The 20,569-nt window shown below is 34.0% G+C and overlaps 2 protein-coding genes across 3 annotated transcripts; both read left to right on the forward strand.

Moving 5' to 3' along the window:
- Window positions 1–348: 348 nt before the first annotated feature.
- Window positions 349–4,691, forward strand: LOC105140463 (probable magnesium transporter NIPA2). 2 transcript variants are annotated; one of them, XM_011047307.1, is made up of 9 exons: window positions 349–492; window positions 744–952; window positions 1,077–1,133; window positions 2,747–2,837; window positions 3,033–3,193; window positions 3,379–3,506; window positions 3,586–3,723; window positions 3,937–4,029; window positions 4,186–4,691. In XM_011047307.1, exons 2-9 carry the CDS (start codon window positions 826–828, stop codon window positions 4,387–4,389), a joined length of 999 nt encoding a protein of 332 aa, XP_011045609.1. In that variant the 5' UTR covers window positions 349–492; window positions 744–825; the 3' UTR covers window positions 4,390–4,691. The 2 variants fall into 2 exon arrangements, with proteins under 2 accessions (XP_011045609.1, XP_011045610.1); XM_011047308.1 differs by lacking the exon at window positions 349–492 and adding an exon at window positions 532–636.
- Window positions 4,692–6,041: 1,350 nt separating this feature from the next.
- Window positions 6,042–19,382, forward strand: LOC105140464 (stress response protein nst1-like). Its single transcript, XM_011047309.1, has 2 exons — window positions 6,042–6,653; window positions 17,993–19,382. Exons 1-2 carry the CDS (start codon window positions 6,635–6,637, stop codon window positions 19,096–19,098), a joined length of 1,125 nt encoding a protein of 374 aa, XP_011045611.1. The 5' UTR covers window positions 6,042–6,634; the 3' UTR covers window positions 19,099–19,382.
- The last annotated feature ends 1,187 nt before the right edge of the window (window positions 19,383–20,569 follow it).

Consider the following 20,569-nt stretch of genomic DNA (forward strand, 5'->3'; position numbering starts at 1 on the left):
ATTAGGTTTAAGGGAAGAACTTACTAACACCAATTAGCACAAGCTATACATCAAAAAATTAATTTTTTAAAAATCATTAATATGCTCTAATCAGCAAATTAAAAAAAAAAAAAAACAAAAGAAGAAGAAGAAGAAGAGAAACAACGTAAATAATAATTAATTTAAGTTGTAAAATGTTGTTCCAACTCCTCCTTCGAAAGAAAAGCGCAGGACTCGGAGCAGTATTTTTAACAATCCATTGCAAACCCTTAAGCCTCCATTTTCCAACACACACACAAAAAATTAATATTCCTTGCTTTTATTGTTTTCTTTTCCCTCTTTATTGCTTGGATTGTAGGGTAAACCAAAATGAACCACAGAAAAACCTAATAAACAAAGAAAAGAAAAGGAATCATCATCACCATTAAGATAAACCATAATTCCATGCATGTGACAATGGTGATGGGACTTTTTTAGCCCCATCAATGTCTGCAGCGTGCCAAGAAAGTTCAGGTACATTTTGTCATTACCTGTTACACATATTTATTTAATGGGGTGCACGCCAAGATCCTAGGATTGCCTTATGTTGTTACAATCCATGTTAGATAGATCATGTCAACGTCATATGCTGTTTTTTTAATGACTTGAAGGTCTTAGGTTAGAATCAGAACTTTCTTACAGGACCTGGACTCGTCGACACACGTGCAGGATTTTGTATCTAGGTTTTATTAATTCTTTTTGATAATTTGTTTGTGGAAATGCAGGAACCCGAATTTGACACCGATCTTGGCCTGCAAGCAAACATATATTCCGAATATTAGTTGGCTCCAATTCTGTTTTTGATCAATGGGGATATCACCTGACAATGTTCATGGACTTGTCTTGGCTGTTTCTTCAAGCGTTTTTATTGGGTCTAGCTTTATTGTAAAGAAGAAAGGTCTTCTTAAATCTGGGAATAATGGAACCAGAGCAGGCTTGTTTCTTCTTCCTGATTAATATAATTTGTTTTTGAAAGATACTGCGCTTTTCAGTTTGAATTAGAAAATATAATTGAAGCAATATCTTTTTAGTTGATTTTGCTTCCACAATGTGATCAGGGGCAGGAGGGCATTCGTACTTGTGTGAACCTTGGTGGTGGGCTGGAATGATTGTTAGTGAGTTTTATTTCCTTTATTTTGTTGATAGTCTTTGTTTTTTTGATAGAGTTTTGATGATTTATGAACATGAATTGTCATCTGTAACACACATGCATTTTTTTTTTTGCGATTTTGAACTTGCTGCAATTTTCAATAATATTTCTAGCTTTACCAATCAATTCATTAGAAAAGATAGCAGAAAAGGGAGATTGTATGTACTAGCAGTTGATTCCTTAACCCTGGATTACTGATTCTACTGCAACAGAATGAAAGAAAGAAGTTTGAATGGCCTTGCATCCATAATATGATGCCGAAATGTCAAGTTACCCTTAACTTACTGCAAATTGCAAAAGGAGGACAGAAAGATTCCTGCTTTATAAGCTTTGAGAGATGATGATTACAAAGCCTGGGCATTGTGAAGCGTTAGTTTCAAAGTAAAAGGTGGCAGCAACAAAATGCAAGGATACAGATGATGATTTATTAGAAGTGTCCAGTGGATCTAATCGATTACTACGAATGTTCAGGGTAAAGTTGCTGGTTTTGCTGGCGTAACTGTTCTCAGGCTAGCTAGCTACTTCAGTTTCAGGGAGGTAGCTGACTAGTTTCCCTACTTTGTATGTAGTTTGCTATGAGTTCGATTTGCTATTATGGAACTTGGAGGTCAGGCTTTGACCTGGTTATGGGTGGAGAATTAACCATATTCCTGCTGGGAGGAGATGAAGCCATGCTTAAGCACAAGCATTTGACTTAAGACCGAAATGAGCTTTATGGCCAATTAACTAATCTGTAGTAAGGGGATATAACAGTAACTGAGTAGACAGACAAATCTGACTGGATGAAAATCAGTTGCAGGGAATTTGGAGATCCTTTCTTAAATTTGGAACCAGGGCTAAACTTATTGATAGATGGTGATTCATCCTTAATTTTGCTAAATCCTTCCATGTTCCAATTAGCTATGAATATTAAAAAGAATATAACACAAGCATGATCTTGAAGGTTTTGTTCTCGAGATGGGCAAGAAGCAGTTGGAAAGTCAGTAAAGGACCTAAAGGTGGTGGAGAAACAAGCTGAACAGCACCATTGCTACAAGATTCTTGCTTTTTGAGTCTTGCTGAAGACCACATGATTATTCATAGAAACTCCATTATAATTTAACATACAATGACACCAAGGACGTCTTTGGAAGATGCTATCTCACAACTGTTGTCTTCTGGTTTGAAGTGACAGGCAAACACAAAGGGTGAATGTCTCTGCTAAAATTTTTCAATGATTTTCATGCGATCTGAAAGATCATATTTATCTAACTCGAGAAGAGAAAAGAACGAAAAAAGATAAAATGGAGACGATCAGTGTGTGGTATAAGAAAATGATAGCTATTTTTGAAACCCTCAAGTTTTTGGCAGGGAGGTGGTCAATGATATTCCTTGTTAGAGATTCGTGACTCAATGTTGTTTCATCTGTTTTATTGCCGACTGATTATGCATGGGATGCTAGCCCGGGTTGTGTGTTCTGTTCTATTACCTATTGATTTTGAACAGAACTACTATGTTTTCCAATTGCTTTAAGGGATATGATGATATTTGGAATCTCCTCTTTATTTATTTTTGTACTGATATATAGCTTTCTTACAGTGATTGTCGGAGAAATAGCTAATTTTGCAGCTTATGCATTTGCTCCTGCAATTCTTGTAACCCCGTTGGGAGCTTTAAGTATAATTTTCAGGTATGATATATACCTCAGTAGTGAATTCAAGAGAACTTTTCCCTTGGCCTTTGCCTTATTTAAGCATGTATTTGTAGATTTAAAAATATTTGTACGTAGTAATTATATAGATGTATTCGTGCGTGAAGGTGGGTTGGGGTGCAAGCTTACAAATGCCTGTTGTAGGTGTTTTCTGACTAAAACATCATTCTGCAGTGCAGTGCTAGCTCATTTCATCTTGAAGGAGAAACTGCACATCTTTGGTGTCCTTGGATGTGTTCTTTGTGTGGTGGGATCGACAAGTATTGTTTTACATGCTCCGCAGGAGAGAGCTATTGAATCTGTCAAGGAAGTATGGCACCTTGCTACAGAGCCAGGTATTGGTGATGTTATCCTTAATCCTCTAGCTGCATGCTTTGAATTCTTTTGGATTTATGCTGAAGGATAAAATGAAATAAGATAACAGGAAAAAAAAAAAAAAACTCTCTTGACATAGCCTGCACAATTCATCATTTCTGAATCCTTCAGTTTTATCAATCTAAACACTTTCTGTTTTTAACAGGTTTTCTTGTCTACAGTGGAGTAGTTCTGGTTGTGGTTTCTGTCCTCATTTTCCGATTTGCACCACTTTATGGTCAAAAAAATATGATTGTTTATGTCGGAATTTGCTCTCTCATGGGATCTATCACGGTCGGTTCTTTATCTTTGGAGGTTGTACTAACAGTGGAAGTTCTATTCCTATTGATAAACCCTAGATATTTATCTGCAGGTTATGAGTGTCAAAGCCTTGGGAATTGCCTTAAAGCTGACATTTTCAGGATCGAACCAATTCATCTACTATCAGACATGGCTTTTCACTATAATTGTGGTTTTTGCTTGCCTTTTGCAGATCAACTACTTGAACAAGGTAAATTTCAGAAACTATGGAGCTTGAATCTGTGTGCTTCTTCCTCTTCTGTTGTGCAATATAATTTTATGCTGTTGAAGTGAATTACTTTAATTACATTACATTTCGAGGAGCGCAATCCTTCTATATGAATTGAAACTACTACGCATATAAGAATCACTGAATCTCCGAGCTGCGTAATTTTTCGTTCTCTAAATCTGCAGTGTTTTGCAGGCACTGGACACCTTTAATACTGCAGTTATATCTCCAGTCTACTATGTTATGTTTACCAGTCTGACAATCCTTGCCAGCATGATCATGTTTAAGGTACTAGTATTTTAATGATCTAGCTTCCACACAACTCCTTTCCAGCTGACAAAAACACATTGTTTGATCATGGTTAACATACTAGTTTTATCGGATTTTGTCAGATTTGAAGGTCTCTAATCTGTTCCATTCCTCACATCTTTGGTGACAATACAGGACTGGGACTCACAAAATGCATCACAGATTGTAACTGAAGTGTGTGGTTTTATCACAATCTTATCTGGGACCTTTCTCCTTCACAGAACAAAGGATATGGGAAATGCTCCAAATAGTAAATCTTCACCCGAAACTCCCGTCTCCACAAAGGAAAATTCCACCACAAGTGCAAATACTGAAGAGCAACAAATGGCTATATTTTAAGCACTGCCATGGCGAACCTTTCCGCTCTTTGGAAAAATTCTTATCTTCCAAATTTAAGGTCAAGCTAGCTAGCAAGAAAGAGGACGTGCATTTTTCAACTGAGAGATCAATGTGCATGCTATTAACAATATGCACGGATACTGCTATTTATGCTTAATGGTAGCTCTTTTTGTTTTTTTTGGTTGCTTTTCTTGAAGAGATTAGGAGTATCAAGGATGTGAATATTGTTGTGTAAAGATGATTACTGTTTTGGGGCAATATTTTCAGATCTATAAAGATCAGCTAACATAGATTTGTTTCAATTTTCTCTTATTTCTTCTGAGGTTCTATTGAAATGATAACATCATGTTTCAATCTATTTTTCTCTAAAAAAAAAATAAAAAAATCATATTCAATCTTGTCGAGAATAATTGAGATCAATTGACATAAGCTATCTTGCCTTGTCCTGCTCAGGATTATTTTACACTGATAACCAATTTTTAGTCGGGCAGAAGATGAATAGAGATCTCGCAAAAGATATTGAAAAAAGTGCAGATTATAACTTAGTCCCTGTAATTTATCAAAATTAGTTAATTGATCCTTATTGCATAATAAATAAATAAATAAATAAATAGTCCCTATAATTTCATAATAGCCTTCCTACTAATTTATTGCGGTTTAAACATAATATTTCCTCATCTTCAATATGTGATGGTTGTAACTAAAAGGACAACGACATTTTACAATGCATTAGAACTTGTGTTTTTGCTAAAAGTATTTGGCCTGGATTAGATCTCACAAACCGACAAGGATCTTAAGTTTTGATGTGGTAAAGAGGGGTCAAAGATTTGCCTCATTAGACATTTCCTTGTTATTCTTGTTTGGTCTTTAATGGATGTGGACGAGGAAGAATATTTTAGTTTTTGGGGATGAGTATTTGGAGGATAACTAGTTATTATGTTAAATTTATTTTATAAAAGATGTGTGTTGTGATACTTGTAATAAACCAAAGGTGGTGTATAGGCAATTTATGAATGGTCATATACAACTGTAATTTTATAAATATTATTCGATTGATTCATGATAATTTTAACAAGTATTACTTATTTAGAGTTGTTATTTTTGATATAAAAAAACTTCTAATATAAAATTAAAAAATTTGCCTGTTTTATATTTTAAAAGAAGTTAAGTTATGTGTTGATTATATAACTAAATTTACAACTAAAATTAACTCTGATTTATATATTTAGAAGAACCCTTCTCCAAGAATTTGTCCTTCATTGTTAGTTGATTCTCAATTTATTTTAGAAGATCCTAGTTTTCTTTTTCCTTTCCATTGGACCAAAAAAAAATAATCTTAGAACACCTATTTCCCCTTTATTTATTCTATTCTTTTAAATATATTGAAAATCACACAATTTGTTTGAGAGAGAGAGAGAAGATTATAACCATTTTACCTATTTTTATTTTCACATCATTAATTTACATAGAAGAGTAGTAATACATGACATCATTTTTTTTATACTTAAAGATGGCATCTTTGGAGTGAAAGAAAACATATTAAAAATTAAACTAATAATGTGTAGTTTTCTTCATTTATTGGACACTAATAATGTCCTTGACCGACCAATCTACCACCACCATTTATCCTTAAAAGATGCATAAAAACATTACCGTTTATATAGTTTTTTACAGGTATTGTAGTCCTAGACAAAAGGGAAGTCCCTTTCACTTGAAAAGCACTAAACTTTGTACTCTTTCTCACAGATTCCTTTACTTCCTCTCTCAAATTTCCCTAGAAAATCACCCTCCAGAAAGCTTACAAGAAACTCATCCCTGCAATACCCAGTTCAAGGTAAGCACTGTTAGTTACTATGTCTTCTGGAGCTTAGTTTGTTGTTTTCTTTATCTGGGTAGATTTGTTTTGGTTGATGTTAGAAGGTTTTTTTATGTGACGTTCTTGGGATTTTGATTGAGTTAAGAAGTGTTAGTCGTGATTCTTCTATAGGTTTAAGTAGTTTTTGTAAATATTTTGGTTCACTTAATGATGCCACCAAAAAGAAAGAAATGGACAGAAGTAGAAGAGAAAACCCTAATTGAGAAATATGGAGAGATGGTCTCTGATGGGACCCTTGCAAAAATGAAAACTAGAGAGAAGAAATATAAACCAATTGCTTTGTATGTGAATTCTGCGCATCATGTTCGTGATCCGATTACTTACCCTTGGTAATGGACATGGAAAGATGTGTCTACTAAGGTTCAAAACATGAGGCACCAGTACTTGCTTGTTGACATAATCAAAGAGTTGATGTCTTATCCCAAGTGCAGGAGTGTCAAAGTAAAATAACCCAGCAAGACCGGGGTCGAACCACAGGGAGGTGAATTATATAAATTACAAATAAAGAAAAAGATTTGGAGAGAATAATAACAGAAAAGGAGTTGAAGAAAGTTTTGGGATGTGATATGGATGTAAGGATTAAACAATAACAAAACATATGTCAAGGTTATAGGATTCACTAATGGTATTTCAAATAAATATAATATAAACTCTTTTTATTACTCAACTAGAAACCACACACAAAGGAGGTTCTAATCGGATGATTTCTCGTTATTAGCTCATTATAAATTACTAACATGATCATATTAATTATCTTATCTAAGTAATACCATACTTATAAATATCATCAAGCATTCATGTTGCTAGTTTATGTTAACAACAAATCAAGTTCCTATCATAATAACGATGTCGGCCGAAAACTATGAAGGATCAAGCATTTGATGTACCAAATATTATACAACACAAATCTAAATTAACCATTTAATAAGCAAGGTAAGAATTAGTAAGATAAAAAGATAAAACATGTTAATAACAATCTTTCTTGGATATAAACATTTAAAGCCCATTTTGAGTTTATATTATACCTATTCTAACACCATTAGAGAAACCTTTTCACCTTGACATAATTAACTTAGCTAAACATTAAGAAGGAGAAAAACATAAATAAACAATATAAGAACATAAACATAATATAAGCTAACTAAGTATAGGAAAGGAAATGAAAGAGCATAAATAAGAGATTACTATAGCATGAAAGAAAACTTGAACATTACAAAGATGTAGAGAGAAAGCAAGAAGATAACTTTGATATGAAAATTAATGTAACTAAATACATGGACAATGCCTTCTTTTATAGGCTAAGTTTTAGAACTATTGATTGATTGAAGAATTGGTGGGCATCCATTGATTTGGTGGCTGGTTTTTGACATTAATGCCTGCTGGTTTTTTGATATTGTGGGCTGATTATTGATATTGTTGGCTGGCCAAAATGTCATTGCTCACATCAGAATTATAGCCAACTGAATTATGGAAGTTGTGGGCAATTGTCTCAGCTTTCCAACAAAAAAAAAACCAGAGCTCATTTGGACTTCTAGAACTCAAGATATGAGCCAAAAACCGAATAGTGTTTGAGCTGCATGACAGCTTCCGACGTCTTCGTTGTTGCTAAGATTTGAGCTTGAAAACGGCAGAACTGAGTCTTTGAGTCCATATAAAAGTTGTAGGTTTATGTCTTACCTTTCCATCGATATAAAATGGACCTAAATCTGATATCTACAGCTCCAGATATGATCAAATTACCGAACAGTATTCGAGTTTGGAATGCACCAGCAACACTTTGCTAAGTTTGGCCTTCTTTTTATCCTTTCATTTTCAATCCTTAAACTCATCAATAAATCCTTTTATTTATGTGATAGACCTGCATTTAGGATGAACATTTACCATGAATTAAAAGTATATTATATTTTTAGACTTGCTAATATAAAACATGCTTTTGTTAGGGAATTTAATGATACTTTAGGTGTAATATGATGACATAAATCCTTAATGAGAATGCACTTTTAAGTACTAATCACACCCCCCAACCAGCTTATTACTAGTCCCTAGTAATCAAAGCATTAAAATAGAAAAATAATTTGCAAATACCACAAAGCAAGGCATTCATCATTTAACTTCTATTAATCTATCCAAATAAACAAACTTTCATTAAATTTATATATCTGCTTAATACCTCTTAAACAAGATATTAGTAAACCTTCTTTTGGTGCTCAATAAATCAAAACATAGCTATGGAGCTTTTCATGGAAGAAAACAAAATTTTTGTTCTAATGTTTAAGGTTAACTTCCTTGGGTTGGGATTGTTATCTTTTTTTCTTTTTTCTTTTTTTTGAAAGCAAGAATTTATAGCACAATGTATCCTTAACCCATGTAACGAGTTTTCGGCTAATGACTCCCAGACCAGTTGGTCTTAGGGCATTAGGTTTTGAGACACCCCTACGAGCTTAGTAACTCGGGTTGCAAATACTGATATGTAGATAGTGCAGTGTTTGATTCCCTTAAGCTTTCTCCTCAACCCATGTAACAAGCACTGGGCCAATAACTCCCAAGTCAGTTGACTTTAGGGTACTAGGTGTTCAAACACCCCTTCGGGCTTATTTGCTTAAATCAAAGAGGCTACAAAACCAAACTTATCTACTTTGTTGTTTTTTTTTTTATATATATATATATATATTTTTTGCATATTATATACTATCCCTTTCCCTTAGTTGTTACCTTTAACAAAAGAACACAAATAATGTAATAATCCAATGTGTAACCCACAATCATATGTTTGAGTGTGTGTGTGAAAATGAAGGTTTAGAAATACTTGTTAGATGAGCATATAAACAGAATCTATAGATAACAATCCAAGAGTTTGTAAACCTGAATATTTCAAGAAGTATTATAATAGACCTTGTTAAGAATGTTTACTAAGATGCGTCTCAAGAGTCAATAAAGTTCCTCCGTTACTCTGCCATCCTAGTAACAATAGTTTTGCAATTTTTTTTTAATATCAACTACTAGCCTCTCCCCCCAACCAAAACGAGACATTTTCCTCAATGTTCTAAGCAAAAAGATAGAGTGTAGAAGATATCACCTGAAACAGCGACTATTGACAAACCTGAAACACACTAAAACAAAGATAAGAAACAACAAAACACAAATATTATGCTATTAATAAAACCAAAAGACACAATTTTTCATAAACTAAGGCTCAAATCCAATTTAAGCTTTTTACGGCGTTTCGTATTTGACCAATTGAGTTGACTTATGGAGGGATCAATTACAAGGATGAAAGATTGTAGTTGGTCAATCAATTGTTCAACAGTAGCAGCAGAGATTATGATTTGTCGTGCCGAAGATGTTAGAAATTCCTGTTCCACAGCTTGATCAAGAAAAGACAACAAATTATCATAAAAACCATTAACATTTAACAAACCTATAGGTTTATGGTGAATGTGCAGTTGGGCCCAAGAGGAAATATGAAAGATCTCCTCCAATGTACCCAGACCACTTGGTAAGGCAATGAAGGCATCAACATGGTTAAACATTGTATTCATTCTATCAGACATTGTGGAGACCTGTAATTCCTCTCCAATTGTTTTTCCAATGATGTCCCCTTCGACTAAAGCTTTAGGGACAACCCCCAAAACTTGACTGCCTCCTACAAATGCAGCTATTGAAACACCCCCCATTAACCCAAGGCTGCCTCCCCCATACACTAAATGAATCTTTCTCTCAGCTAGTACTCGACCAAGATGATTTGCTGATTCTAAAAACTCCTTTTCTTTCCCAGGACTAGATCCACAAAAAACACAAATATTTTTTTATTTTAGGAATAGAGGAACTTGCCATTTCTACACACTTCTATATATGCTGAATGAATGGGTTGAGTAGAAATGATGGGAAGGCAGAGAAGATTTTATAGATGAGAAATTGAAAATGCAAAGCATACCACCTATATGTAGGCTAGCTGAAGTCTCACTCTCTCTCTTTGTCTTTTTTTTTTTATTATTATATATATAAAAACAAATATATATGTACAAGCAGTTGTGATTGTGGCTCACAACTTTCCCTTGGTTTTAAACGCCCTCTATGGGTCGGGGATAGGCTTCCCATCCAATTTTCTTAAAAACTGGCAAACAAGGTCTTTTTTAGTCAGATTCCCAAGACTAAGTCGATCATGTTCTTTATGAAAATAAGGCCATAAATCATGAATTGCACGATGCACATCTCCACTAGGATGCGTCTCAAAAGTTAATAAAAGATTATCTAATGACTCCTTACTCAGGCCATCTTTAATGAATTGTATTTTATCTTCATGGTTTATAGATACCATTCCTAAAGAATGACATTTTGCATTACAAGTCCATCTGGCACATCGGTGATAGACTTTTAGTCGTTTTGCACGACGTTTCTTTGCAAAAGTGCTTTTACCTATCCCAGGCATGTATGAAATGGAAGACTCACCTGATAATCGGATCTTTGCTTCAATTATCCAGCGAATATCTTTAGGAATTCCATGGTTTATTAACAACCTTAATCTTTCACACCTAGCACGGTAAATTTTTGTAATCGCATTCTGAGGCAGAGTAGGAAAATACTTTTTCAATTTTTCAAGAGTGGTGTCCATTTTTGTTTTGTTTTGTTTTTAAAGAGAAGTGAAGAAGAGATGTAAAGAAAAGGGAAGGAACAAGGAATTGAACAAATATATATAAAGATATCAATTATCATGGGAAACTGAAAGAACCGACTTAAGAGTCACGGAGTACCGTTATCCGTCATTTGACCGGGTTGGAGAAAGACTAGCAAAACAAAAGTCACACCAAAAAGAAACACAAAAAAATATATAAAAAACAAAATAATCAACCTTCATATACAGGATCATTCAAACCAATGGATTCATTTTCACTAGGAAAATTATCAAAGTAAGCTTTCAAACGATGTCCATTGACCTTGAAAACATTACCATTCTTTGGATTCTCAATATCAAAGGCCCCATAAGGATATACATGTTTCACAACAAATGGACCGCTCCATCTTGATCTTAGCTTTCCAGGAAATAAATGCAGTCGAGAATTATAAAGCAAAACTTTTTGACCAACATCAAATGTTTTTCTCAAGATTCTTTTATCATGAAAGTCTTTGATTCTTGCTTTATGAATTTTTGAATTCTCATATGCATCATTTTTTATTTCTTCAAGCTCATTTATTTGTAATTTACGCAGCTGATTCGCATCATCCAAGTTTGAATTGAAAGCTTTAATAGCCCAATAAGCTTTGTATTCAAGTTCCACAGGCAAATGACAAGGTTTTCCATAAACCAACCTATAAGGTGACATACCTAATGATGTTTTAAAAGCAGTTTGATAGGCCTAGAGTGCATCATTAAGTCTTAAAGACCAGTCCTTTTGATTAGGGTTCACTGTTTTTTCCAAGATTTGTTTGATCTTTCTATTAGCAAGTTCTACTTGTCCATTTGTCTGGGGGTGATAAGGGGTGGCAACTTTGTGTGTGATTCCATATTTCTTCATTAAAGACTCAAATGGCTTGTTACAGAAATGTGTTCCACCATCACTTATCATGGCCCGAGAGATTCCAAATCGACTCAAAATGTTTTCTTTCAAAAACTTAATAACTGTTTTATGATCATTGTTACAACTTGGAATTGCTTCTATCCATTTTGAAACATAGTCTACTGCGACTAATATGTACACAAAACCAAATGATGGAGGAAATGGACCCATAAAATCTATACCCCAACAGTCAAAGATTTTATTGACAAAAATAGTACTTAAAGGCATCATGTGACCTTTTGAAAGAGATCCTAACTTTTGACAATTTTCACAAGATTTACAGAATGCATGCGTGTCCTTGAACATGGTGGGCCAATAAAATCCACATTGTAAGATTTTTGCAGCTGTCTTTTTTGACGAAAAATGACCCCCACATGCCTCAGAATGACAAAATTTCATGACATTACTTACCTCATTGTCAGGAATGCATCTTCGAAATATTTGATCAGGACAATATTTGACTAAATAAGGGTCATCCCAATAAAAGTTCTTCACTTCGTTCAAGAACTTTCTTTTGTCTTGGGTGCCCCAATGCGCTGGCAAATGTCCTGAAACAAGAAAATTAACAATATTAGCAAACCAAGGCATTGTAGTGACAGAAAGTAAAGATTCATCAGGAAAGTAGTCATCGATTGGTGTGATGTCGGATTTCGAATCAGTTGCCAATCTTGACAAATGATCCGCGACAACATTTTCGGTGCCTTTCTTATCCTTGATTGTGATATCAAATTCTTGAAGTAACAAAATCCATCGCACCAATCTAGCTTTAGAATCCTTCTTAGAAAGAAGATATTTCAATGCTGCATGATCGCTAAAAACAATAACAGGTGAGCCAACAAGATAAGATCTGAATTTTTCACATGCAAATATTACAGCAAGTAATTCCTTTTCAGTGGTTGTGTAATTTATTTGAGCACTATTTAAAGTTTTACTTGCATAGTAAATCACATAGGGTTTCTTATCTTTTCTTTGTCCTAAAATAGCACCCACGACATAATCACTAGCATCACACATTATTTCAAAAGGTAATGACCAATCAGGAGGTTGAATGACAGGAGCAGATGTAAGCAGGTTTTTAAGTTTAACAAAGACTTCTTCACAATATTTAGTCCATTCAAAAACATTATCCTTTGTTAGAAGGTTACACAATGGCTTAGATATTACACTAAAATCTTTGATAAACCTTTTATAAAAACCAACATGTCCTAAAAATGATCTAACATTTTTAACAGATTTTAGTATTGGAAAGTTGGCAATTAACTCAATTTTAGATTTATCAACCTCAATCCCTATTGATGAAATAATGTGACCAAGTACAATGCCGTTTGTTACCATAAAATGACATTTTTCTCAATTCAACACAAGATTCTTCTCTTTACACCTGTTCAAAACCTTTTCCAAATTAGTTAAACAATTATCAAATGAATCACCAAAAACAGAAAAATCATCCATAAAAATCTCAAGAAAACGTTCAACTATATCACTGAATATGCTAAGCATGCATCTTTGAAATGTGGCTGGTGCATTACATAATCCAAAAGGCATCCTTCGGTATGCAAATGTACCAAATGGACATGTGAAAGTAGTTTTCTCTTGATCTTCAAATGCAATTTCAATTTGGTTGTAACCTGAATAACCATCTAGAAAACAATAAAATTCATGACCTGCAACTCTTTCTAGAATTTGATCCATAAAAGGTAAAGGAAAGTGATCTTTTCTAGTTATTGAATTAAGTTTCCTATAGTCAATGCACATGCGCCAACCAGTAATAGTCCTCGTTGGAATTAACTCATTTTTCTCATTTGTTATCACAGTAACTCCACACTTTTTAGGTACAATTTGGGTAGGACTTACCCATTTGCTATCAGAAATAGGATAAATGATTCCATTATCTAGAAGTTTAATGACTTCATTCCTCACTACTTCTTTCATATTAGGATTAAGCCTTCATTGCATTTCTCTAGAGGGTTTAGCATTTTCCTCCAAATAAATCTTGTGTGTGCAAATTAAAGGACTAATTCCTTTTATGTCAGCTATGGTCCATCCTAATGCATTTTTGTGCATTTTCAGAGTTTGTAATAACTTACCTTCTTGATGAAGATTAAGTTTGGAAGAAATTATTACCGGAAAAGTTTTATTTTTTCCCAAAAATAAGTATTTGAGATTACATGGCAATGGCTTCAAATCGGGTTTTGATGGTTGAACACTTGAAGGTATGGACCCAATTGATCGTGGTGGCAATTCCTTAATTTTTGGTCTCCAAATATTTGCCTTTGATTCTTCCTGAAAACAAACCATTTGCAAATCTTCAGATTCATTAAACTCAGTTTCATTGGAAGAATTTTCAAATTGATCGTAAATTATTTTTTCAATAAAATCTACTTCCTGTAAATCATTATCATCTCCAGGTTGCTTGCAAATGTTAAAAACATTCATTTTTAATGTCATATTTCCAAAAGATAACTTCATCACTCCAATCCTATAATTAATCAATGCATTAGAAGTTGCAAGAAATGGACGTCCTAAAATAACTGGAATTGAATTGCATGCTTCAACAGGTTGTGTATCCAAGACAATAAAATCCACAGAAAAGATGAATTTATCAATTTGTACTAACACATCTTCAACTATTCCTCTAGGCATTTTTATAGATCTATCAGCAAGTAGAAGAGTAATAGAAGTAGGTTTTAACTCACCTAGATTGAGACTTTGAAAAACCGAATATGGAAAGCTCCAAGATCAAGTAAAGCTCTGTCAATTTTATGTTCTCCAATAAAGCAAGAAATTGTAGGACAACCAGGGTCTTTATATTTCAAAGCATTATTGTTCTGAAGAATGGCACTTACTTGTTCGGCTAAGAAGACTTTCTTTTTCACATTCAATTTTCTCTTTACAGTGCATAGATCTTTCAAAAATTTAGCATAAGATGGTACCTGTTTAATAGCATCTAGCAAAGGTATATTAATCCTTACCTGTTTGAAAGTTTCAAAGATTTTAGAATTGTGATTGACTTTCCTTTGTTTGGTCATGGCATGAGGAAATGGAAGTGCTGGTAGGGAATCAGTCTCTTCTTTGCAATGATCAGGTTCAACCATTTCCTTACCCTTGGAGACTAACTCATCTTCTTTCTCACAAGGTTCAAGAATGAGTTTTTTAATAACCTTACCACTGCGGAGAGTAGTGACTGATTTGACTTGATCTAGATGTTGGCTTCCGGAATTGCTTGTACTTGAATTGTATTGCCCCTTGAGATTTTGCTGGGGTTGAGATGGAAACTTACCTTTCTCCTAAAAACTGAGAGCAGATGTGAACTTTGCAAGAGTATCTTTCAAATCAGCCATGGTTTGAGCATTTTGAGTGTTGATTGTCTCTTGCTTTTCAATGAATGCATGTAATGTTTCCTCAAGATTTCTTCTAGGAGGGGGAATATAAGGAAGTGCATATCCATGAGAATTTTGAAAATTATGTTGTGTTTGAAATGGTGGCTGTGAAGTTTGTGCATTATTGTTACCACTCTTCCAACTGAAATTTGGGTGATTTCTCTAACCAGGGTTGTACGTTTGTGAGTACGGGTTATGACTTGGTCTTTGGAAACTATTTAAAGCATTGACTTGTTTATAGAGACATTCCTTAAAAGAAGGCAATGTGGGACAATCATTGGTTCAGTGTTCATTGGTTTCACAAATTTGACACACAATTTCTTGAACAGATTTTAATTGACCACTCTTTTTTAATTCTAGTGCCTCAACTTTTCTAGCTAAAGATGCAAATTTAGCTTGGAGGTCATGATCTTCCCTAAGGATATACATGCCTCTATTAGATGTATGAGGTTGAGTTTTACCTGGTGCCTCACAAGTACCTGTGGTGTCCCAATTTTGAGTATTTTTAGCTAGCAAGTCTAGGTACTCCATTGCTTCATCAGGGTCTTTATTTTCAAAAGTTCCATTGCACATCAATTCCACCATTTGCCTATCTTTAGGTGTTAACCCTTCATAAAATTGTGAAACCAATCTCCATGTTTCAAAACCATGATGAGGACATGTATTAAGCAAGTCTTTATATCTATCCCAACATTTGTAAAATGTTTCTCCTGGTTTTTGAGTAAAAGTGGTGATTTGTCTTTTGAAAGAGTTTGTTCTATGAGAAGGGAAAAGTTTCTTTAAAAACTGTTGTTGCATTTCATCCCAAGCATGAATGGATCCTGACCTAATATTTTGTAGCCATGTTTTAGCTTTATCTTTTAAGGAAAAAGGAAAAAGCTTTAATCTGATGGTGTTCATGCTACAATTTAAGTCATTATAAGTGTTACAATCTTCTTCAAATTCTCTTAAGTGCAATTATGGATTTTCTAATTCTAAGCCATGAAAAGTGGGTAAAAGTTGAATAATACCTGACTTAAAATTAAAATGAGATGCATCAGGAGGAAAAACAATACATGATGGTGCACTTGTTCTTGTTGGATTCATATGATCTCTAAGTGTTCTAACACGATTATTCTCATTATTCTCATTATGAATTGATTGGTTATCTTCTTCGGCCATGTTTTCTGAAGAAAATGAGGATTTTCTAGAAAGTCTACCATTTAATGTACGTGTCCAAACTCTCATGCAAATACAAAAGAAAAGAAAAGAAAAAAGAAAAAGAAAAAGAAACAACAATTAGAAAAACAAATAAAAGTGAAAATAAAATAAGATAAAATATTTAATTTATACAACAACTTACCTCCCCGGCAACGACACAAAAAACTTGACACGATCAAAGAGTTGATGTCTTATCCCAAGTGTAGGAGTGTCAAAGTAAAATAACCCAGCAAGACCGGGGTCGAACCACAGGGAGGTGAATTATATAAATTACAAATAAAGAAAAAGATTTGGAGAGAATAATAACAGAAAAGGAGTTGAAGAAAGTTTTGGGATGTGATATGGATGTAAGGATTAAACAATAACAAAACATATGTCAAGGTTATAGGATTCACTAATGGTATTTCAAATAAATATAATATAAACTCTTTTTATTACTCAACTAGAAACCACACACAAAGGAGGTTCTAATCGGATGATTTCTCGTTATTAGCTCATTATAAATTACTTATATGATCATATTAATTATCTTATCTAAGTAATACCATACTTATAAATATCATCAAGCATTCATGTTGCTAGTTTATGTTAACAACAAATCAAGTTCCTATCATAATAACGATGTCGGCCGAAAACTATGAAGGATCAAGCATTTGATGTACCAAATATTATACAACACAAATCTAAATTAACCATTTAATAAGCAAGGTAAGAATTAGTAAGATAAAAAGATAAAACATGTTAATAACAATCTTTCTTGGATATAAACATTTAAAGCCCATTTTGAGTTTATATTATACCTATTCTAACACCATTAGAGAAACCTTTTCACCTTGACATAATTAACTTAGCTAAACATTAAGAAGGAGAAAAACATAAATAAACAATATAAGAACATAAACATAATATAAGCTAACTAAGTATAGGAAAGGAAATGAAAGAGCATAAATAAGAGATTACTATAGCATGAAAGAAAACTTGAACATTACAAAGATGTAGAGAGAAAACAAGAAGATAACTTTGATATGAAAATTAATGTAACTAAATATATGGACAATGCCTTCTTTTATAGGCTAAGTTTTAGAACTATTGATTGATTGAAGAATTGGTGGGCATCCATTGATTTGGTGGCTGGTTTTTGACATTAATGGCTGCTGGTTTTTTGATATTGTGGGCTGATTATTGATATTGTTGGCTGGCCAAAATGTCATTGCTCACATCAGAATTATAGCCAACTGAATTGTGGAAGTTGTGGGCAATTGTCTCAGCTTTCCAACAAAAAAAACCAGAGCTCATTTGGACTTCTAGAACTCAAGATATGAGCCAAAAATCGAATAGTGTTTGAGTTGCATGACAGCTTCCGACGTCTTCGTTGTTGCTAAGATTTGAGCTGCAGAACAGCTCATCAATCAATCCTTTTATTTATATGATAGACCTGTATTTAGGATGAACATTTACCATGAATTAAATGTATATTATATTTTTAGACTTGCTAATATAAAACATGCTTTTGTTAGGGAATTTAATGATACTTTAGGTGCAATATGATGATATAAATCCTTAATGAGAATGCACTTTTAAGTACTAATCACTTGTTAAGCAAAAGATTAAGAAACCTGAGTTTTCATCAATGGATAATTTAGGTTGTGGTGGTGGAGAGTGTAGTGGCAATGAGGATGAGTTTGATTGGTTGGAAGGGCATACACATTGGTCGAATTTTTTGTTGTACAAGGAGGTTTTTGGGGATCTTCCAGTTTCTTATGGAACTAATGGTAGTAATTATAATGATTTGATGGGAGTCTTGAATGAGGATAGAGAGAATGGTGGGGGTTTGTTAGGGGGTGTTAGGGGAATGGAGATGGTAGAGTTTGGCCAACTAGGTAGTTCGGCAGATGGGGATTTTGCTAGGATTGATGGGGGTGAGAATGGGGTGCTGGGTTTGGGGTTTGATTATGAAGGGGAAGAGGCAGAGGAGAATTGTAATGGTAATGATCGGGTGAGGGAGGATGGAGATGATGGTTTCATGTATGAAGAAGTGGAGCCAAATATGTCTAATTTGAGGAGAAAGAGGAAGGCACTGAAGGGATTCCAAAAAAGGGTGTTTGGATTTCTATCAAACCAGTTGGTGCAGTTGAGGGACATGAAGGCTCGGCTGCAGCAACGTGAGCTGGAAAGAAAGCAAGAGAGGCAAGGAAGAGAGAATGTCCTGGTGGAGAGGGAGCAAGAATGGGAACAGAAGTTGGAAGAAAGGGAAAAGAAGAGGGAAAAAATGGAGAAGGATAGGGAAAAGTTAACGAGGCAGAGGATTCAAGAATGGGAAGCTATGGAGAAGGAGAGCAAAGAGAGGGAAAGAAGAAGAAGAGAGGAGGAGTTGATTCAAGAGAGGGAATGGAAAGATAGGATGAATAGGAAGAGGTCAGAATGGAAGAAGAGGATTGATGAGATGTTGAGTCAGCACCGAGTAGAAATGGGGCAGTTCCAGACTCGTATTCATCATGAGCAGCAAAACCTTATTGGCCAGTTACTTGGGATTGTTTCACAATGGATTGCTCCAACTGGGCTCTCTGATCATACTGGTACTAGCAACCATTATCTTTCACAAATGATGCAGAATTTGCACCATGTAAATGGTATGGTTCATGGGGACAGTAGGGTTGATGGAGATACTCAGGATGACCAATTTATTGTTGATGGATGAGTCCTTTTCTGTGAAACCATTATCGTCGTGTTGAGCTGGGATAATAGTGGAATGTCCCTACATTCTTACGTCAGTAACAATTGTAAAGGTCAGATTTGCTACTCATTTTGTCATGTTCTCTTGATTGAGATGATTATATATTTGTCTGTTTAGTGCAAAGTTGTAGTCAATAAAGGGTAGGTATTTGTTTGTTTCAACTACATATCATTTTGTGTTCATATCTACAAAGATATGATACTTATTTGGTAATGGATCAATTGCGCCATAGACATATTTCATTGTCACTCTGATAGTAGTTACCTTTCGGCTCTTGCAGTATATCTACAGACATTTCATGCTAGAACTCTAGCCAGTGGATCTAAAAGTGGATTGCAGTGGGATAAATAGGCCAAAATAAGAGACTCCAATGAAGCCAAGATCCAATCTATAAGATAGTTGGTGATGAAGCCAAGATCCAATCTATAAGATAGTTGCAGTTGTCTATTGTAACTATATTGATTCAGTCTTTATCAAGACTTGGCATCTGAAACTCCCCCTCAACTTTTCCTGAATCAACTGGTCATCTCTTGCATGTCTCTGTTTGACACATGAACATACACGCGACACCAGTTTCCTTGACCTCTCCTCATCTGCTTCCTGCTTCTTTCAAATGGGATAGTTGCAATTAGGTAAACCAACTTTTAAGTTTTTTCAATCAGATACATAGGCTTTAATTTAGTTCGAACCTGAATATCCATTCTCGATTATAAGTCTCAAATCTTTATATTTTATTGATTTGATCGGAATGTTCCAAACAATTCTTAATCAAGTCCTTTTATTAATGTTTCTCGGTATTTTCCTCTATATAAATTGATAAAAGTATTTCTTGAACATGCATGTTGATGCGTGACGAACCTAAATATGTAAATATTAAAACTATCATGTATTGAACAATAATGCATAAGAATATGTATTATACCTAAAATTTGGTAAGGCCCAGAGTTCCAACAAATTTGTTTAAATAGATAAATATTATTTTAATTTCAGCTTATTTGGGAATGATGTGCAAAAATTTGTTTAAATAGATAAATATTATTCCAATTTTGGCTCGTTTGGGAAAGCGGTTTGCACTGCATTCTCTTAAATTTTAATTTTTTTGATTAAAATGATTTTTTTTTATATTTTCATATCGTTTTGATGTACTGATGTCAAAAAAAAATTTTTTTAAAATAAAAATTTTATTTTAATACATTTCTAAATGAAAAATACTTTAAATTGTTACCATTATTACAATCTCAAACACACTAAAAAATTATTGTAAAAAGAAAAATAGTTATAACAAATAAGCATGTGAACTCATAATAGTAGGAATTGATAATATGTAGCATTACAAGACAACTTATACGGTTGCAACAGACCAAGGAACATTACAAGGGATCATGGATGTTATAACGTGGCAATACAAAAAGAGTGTTACAAGGATACTTCACCT

Source organism: Populus euphratica, unplaced genomic scaffold (assembly GCF_000495115.2).
Source record: "Populus euphratica unplaced genomic scaffold, PopEup_1.0 scaffold274.1, whole genome shotgun sequence".
NCBI lineage: Eukaryota > Viridiplantae > Streptophyta > Magnoliopsida > Malpighiales > Salicaceae > Populus > Populus euphratica.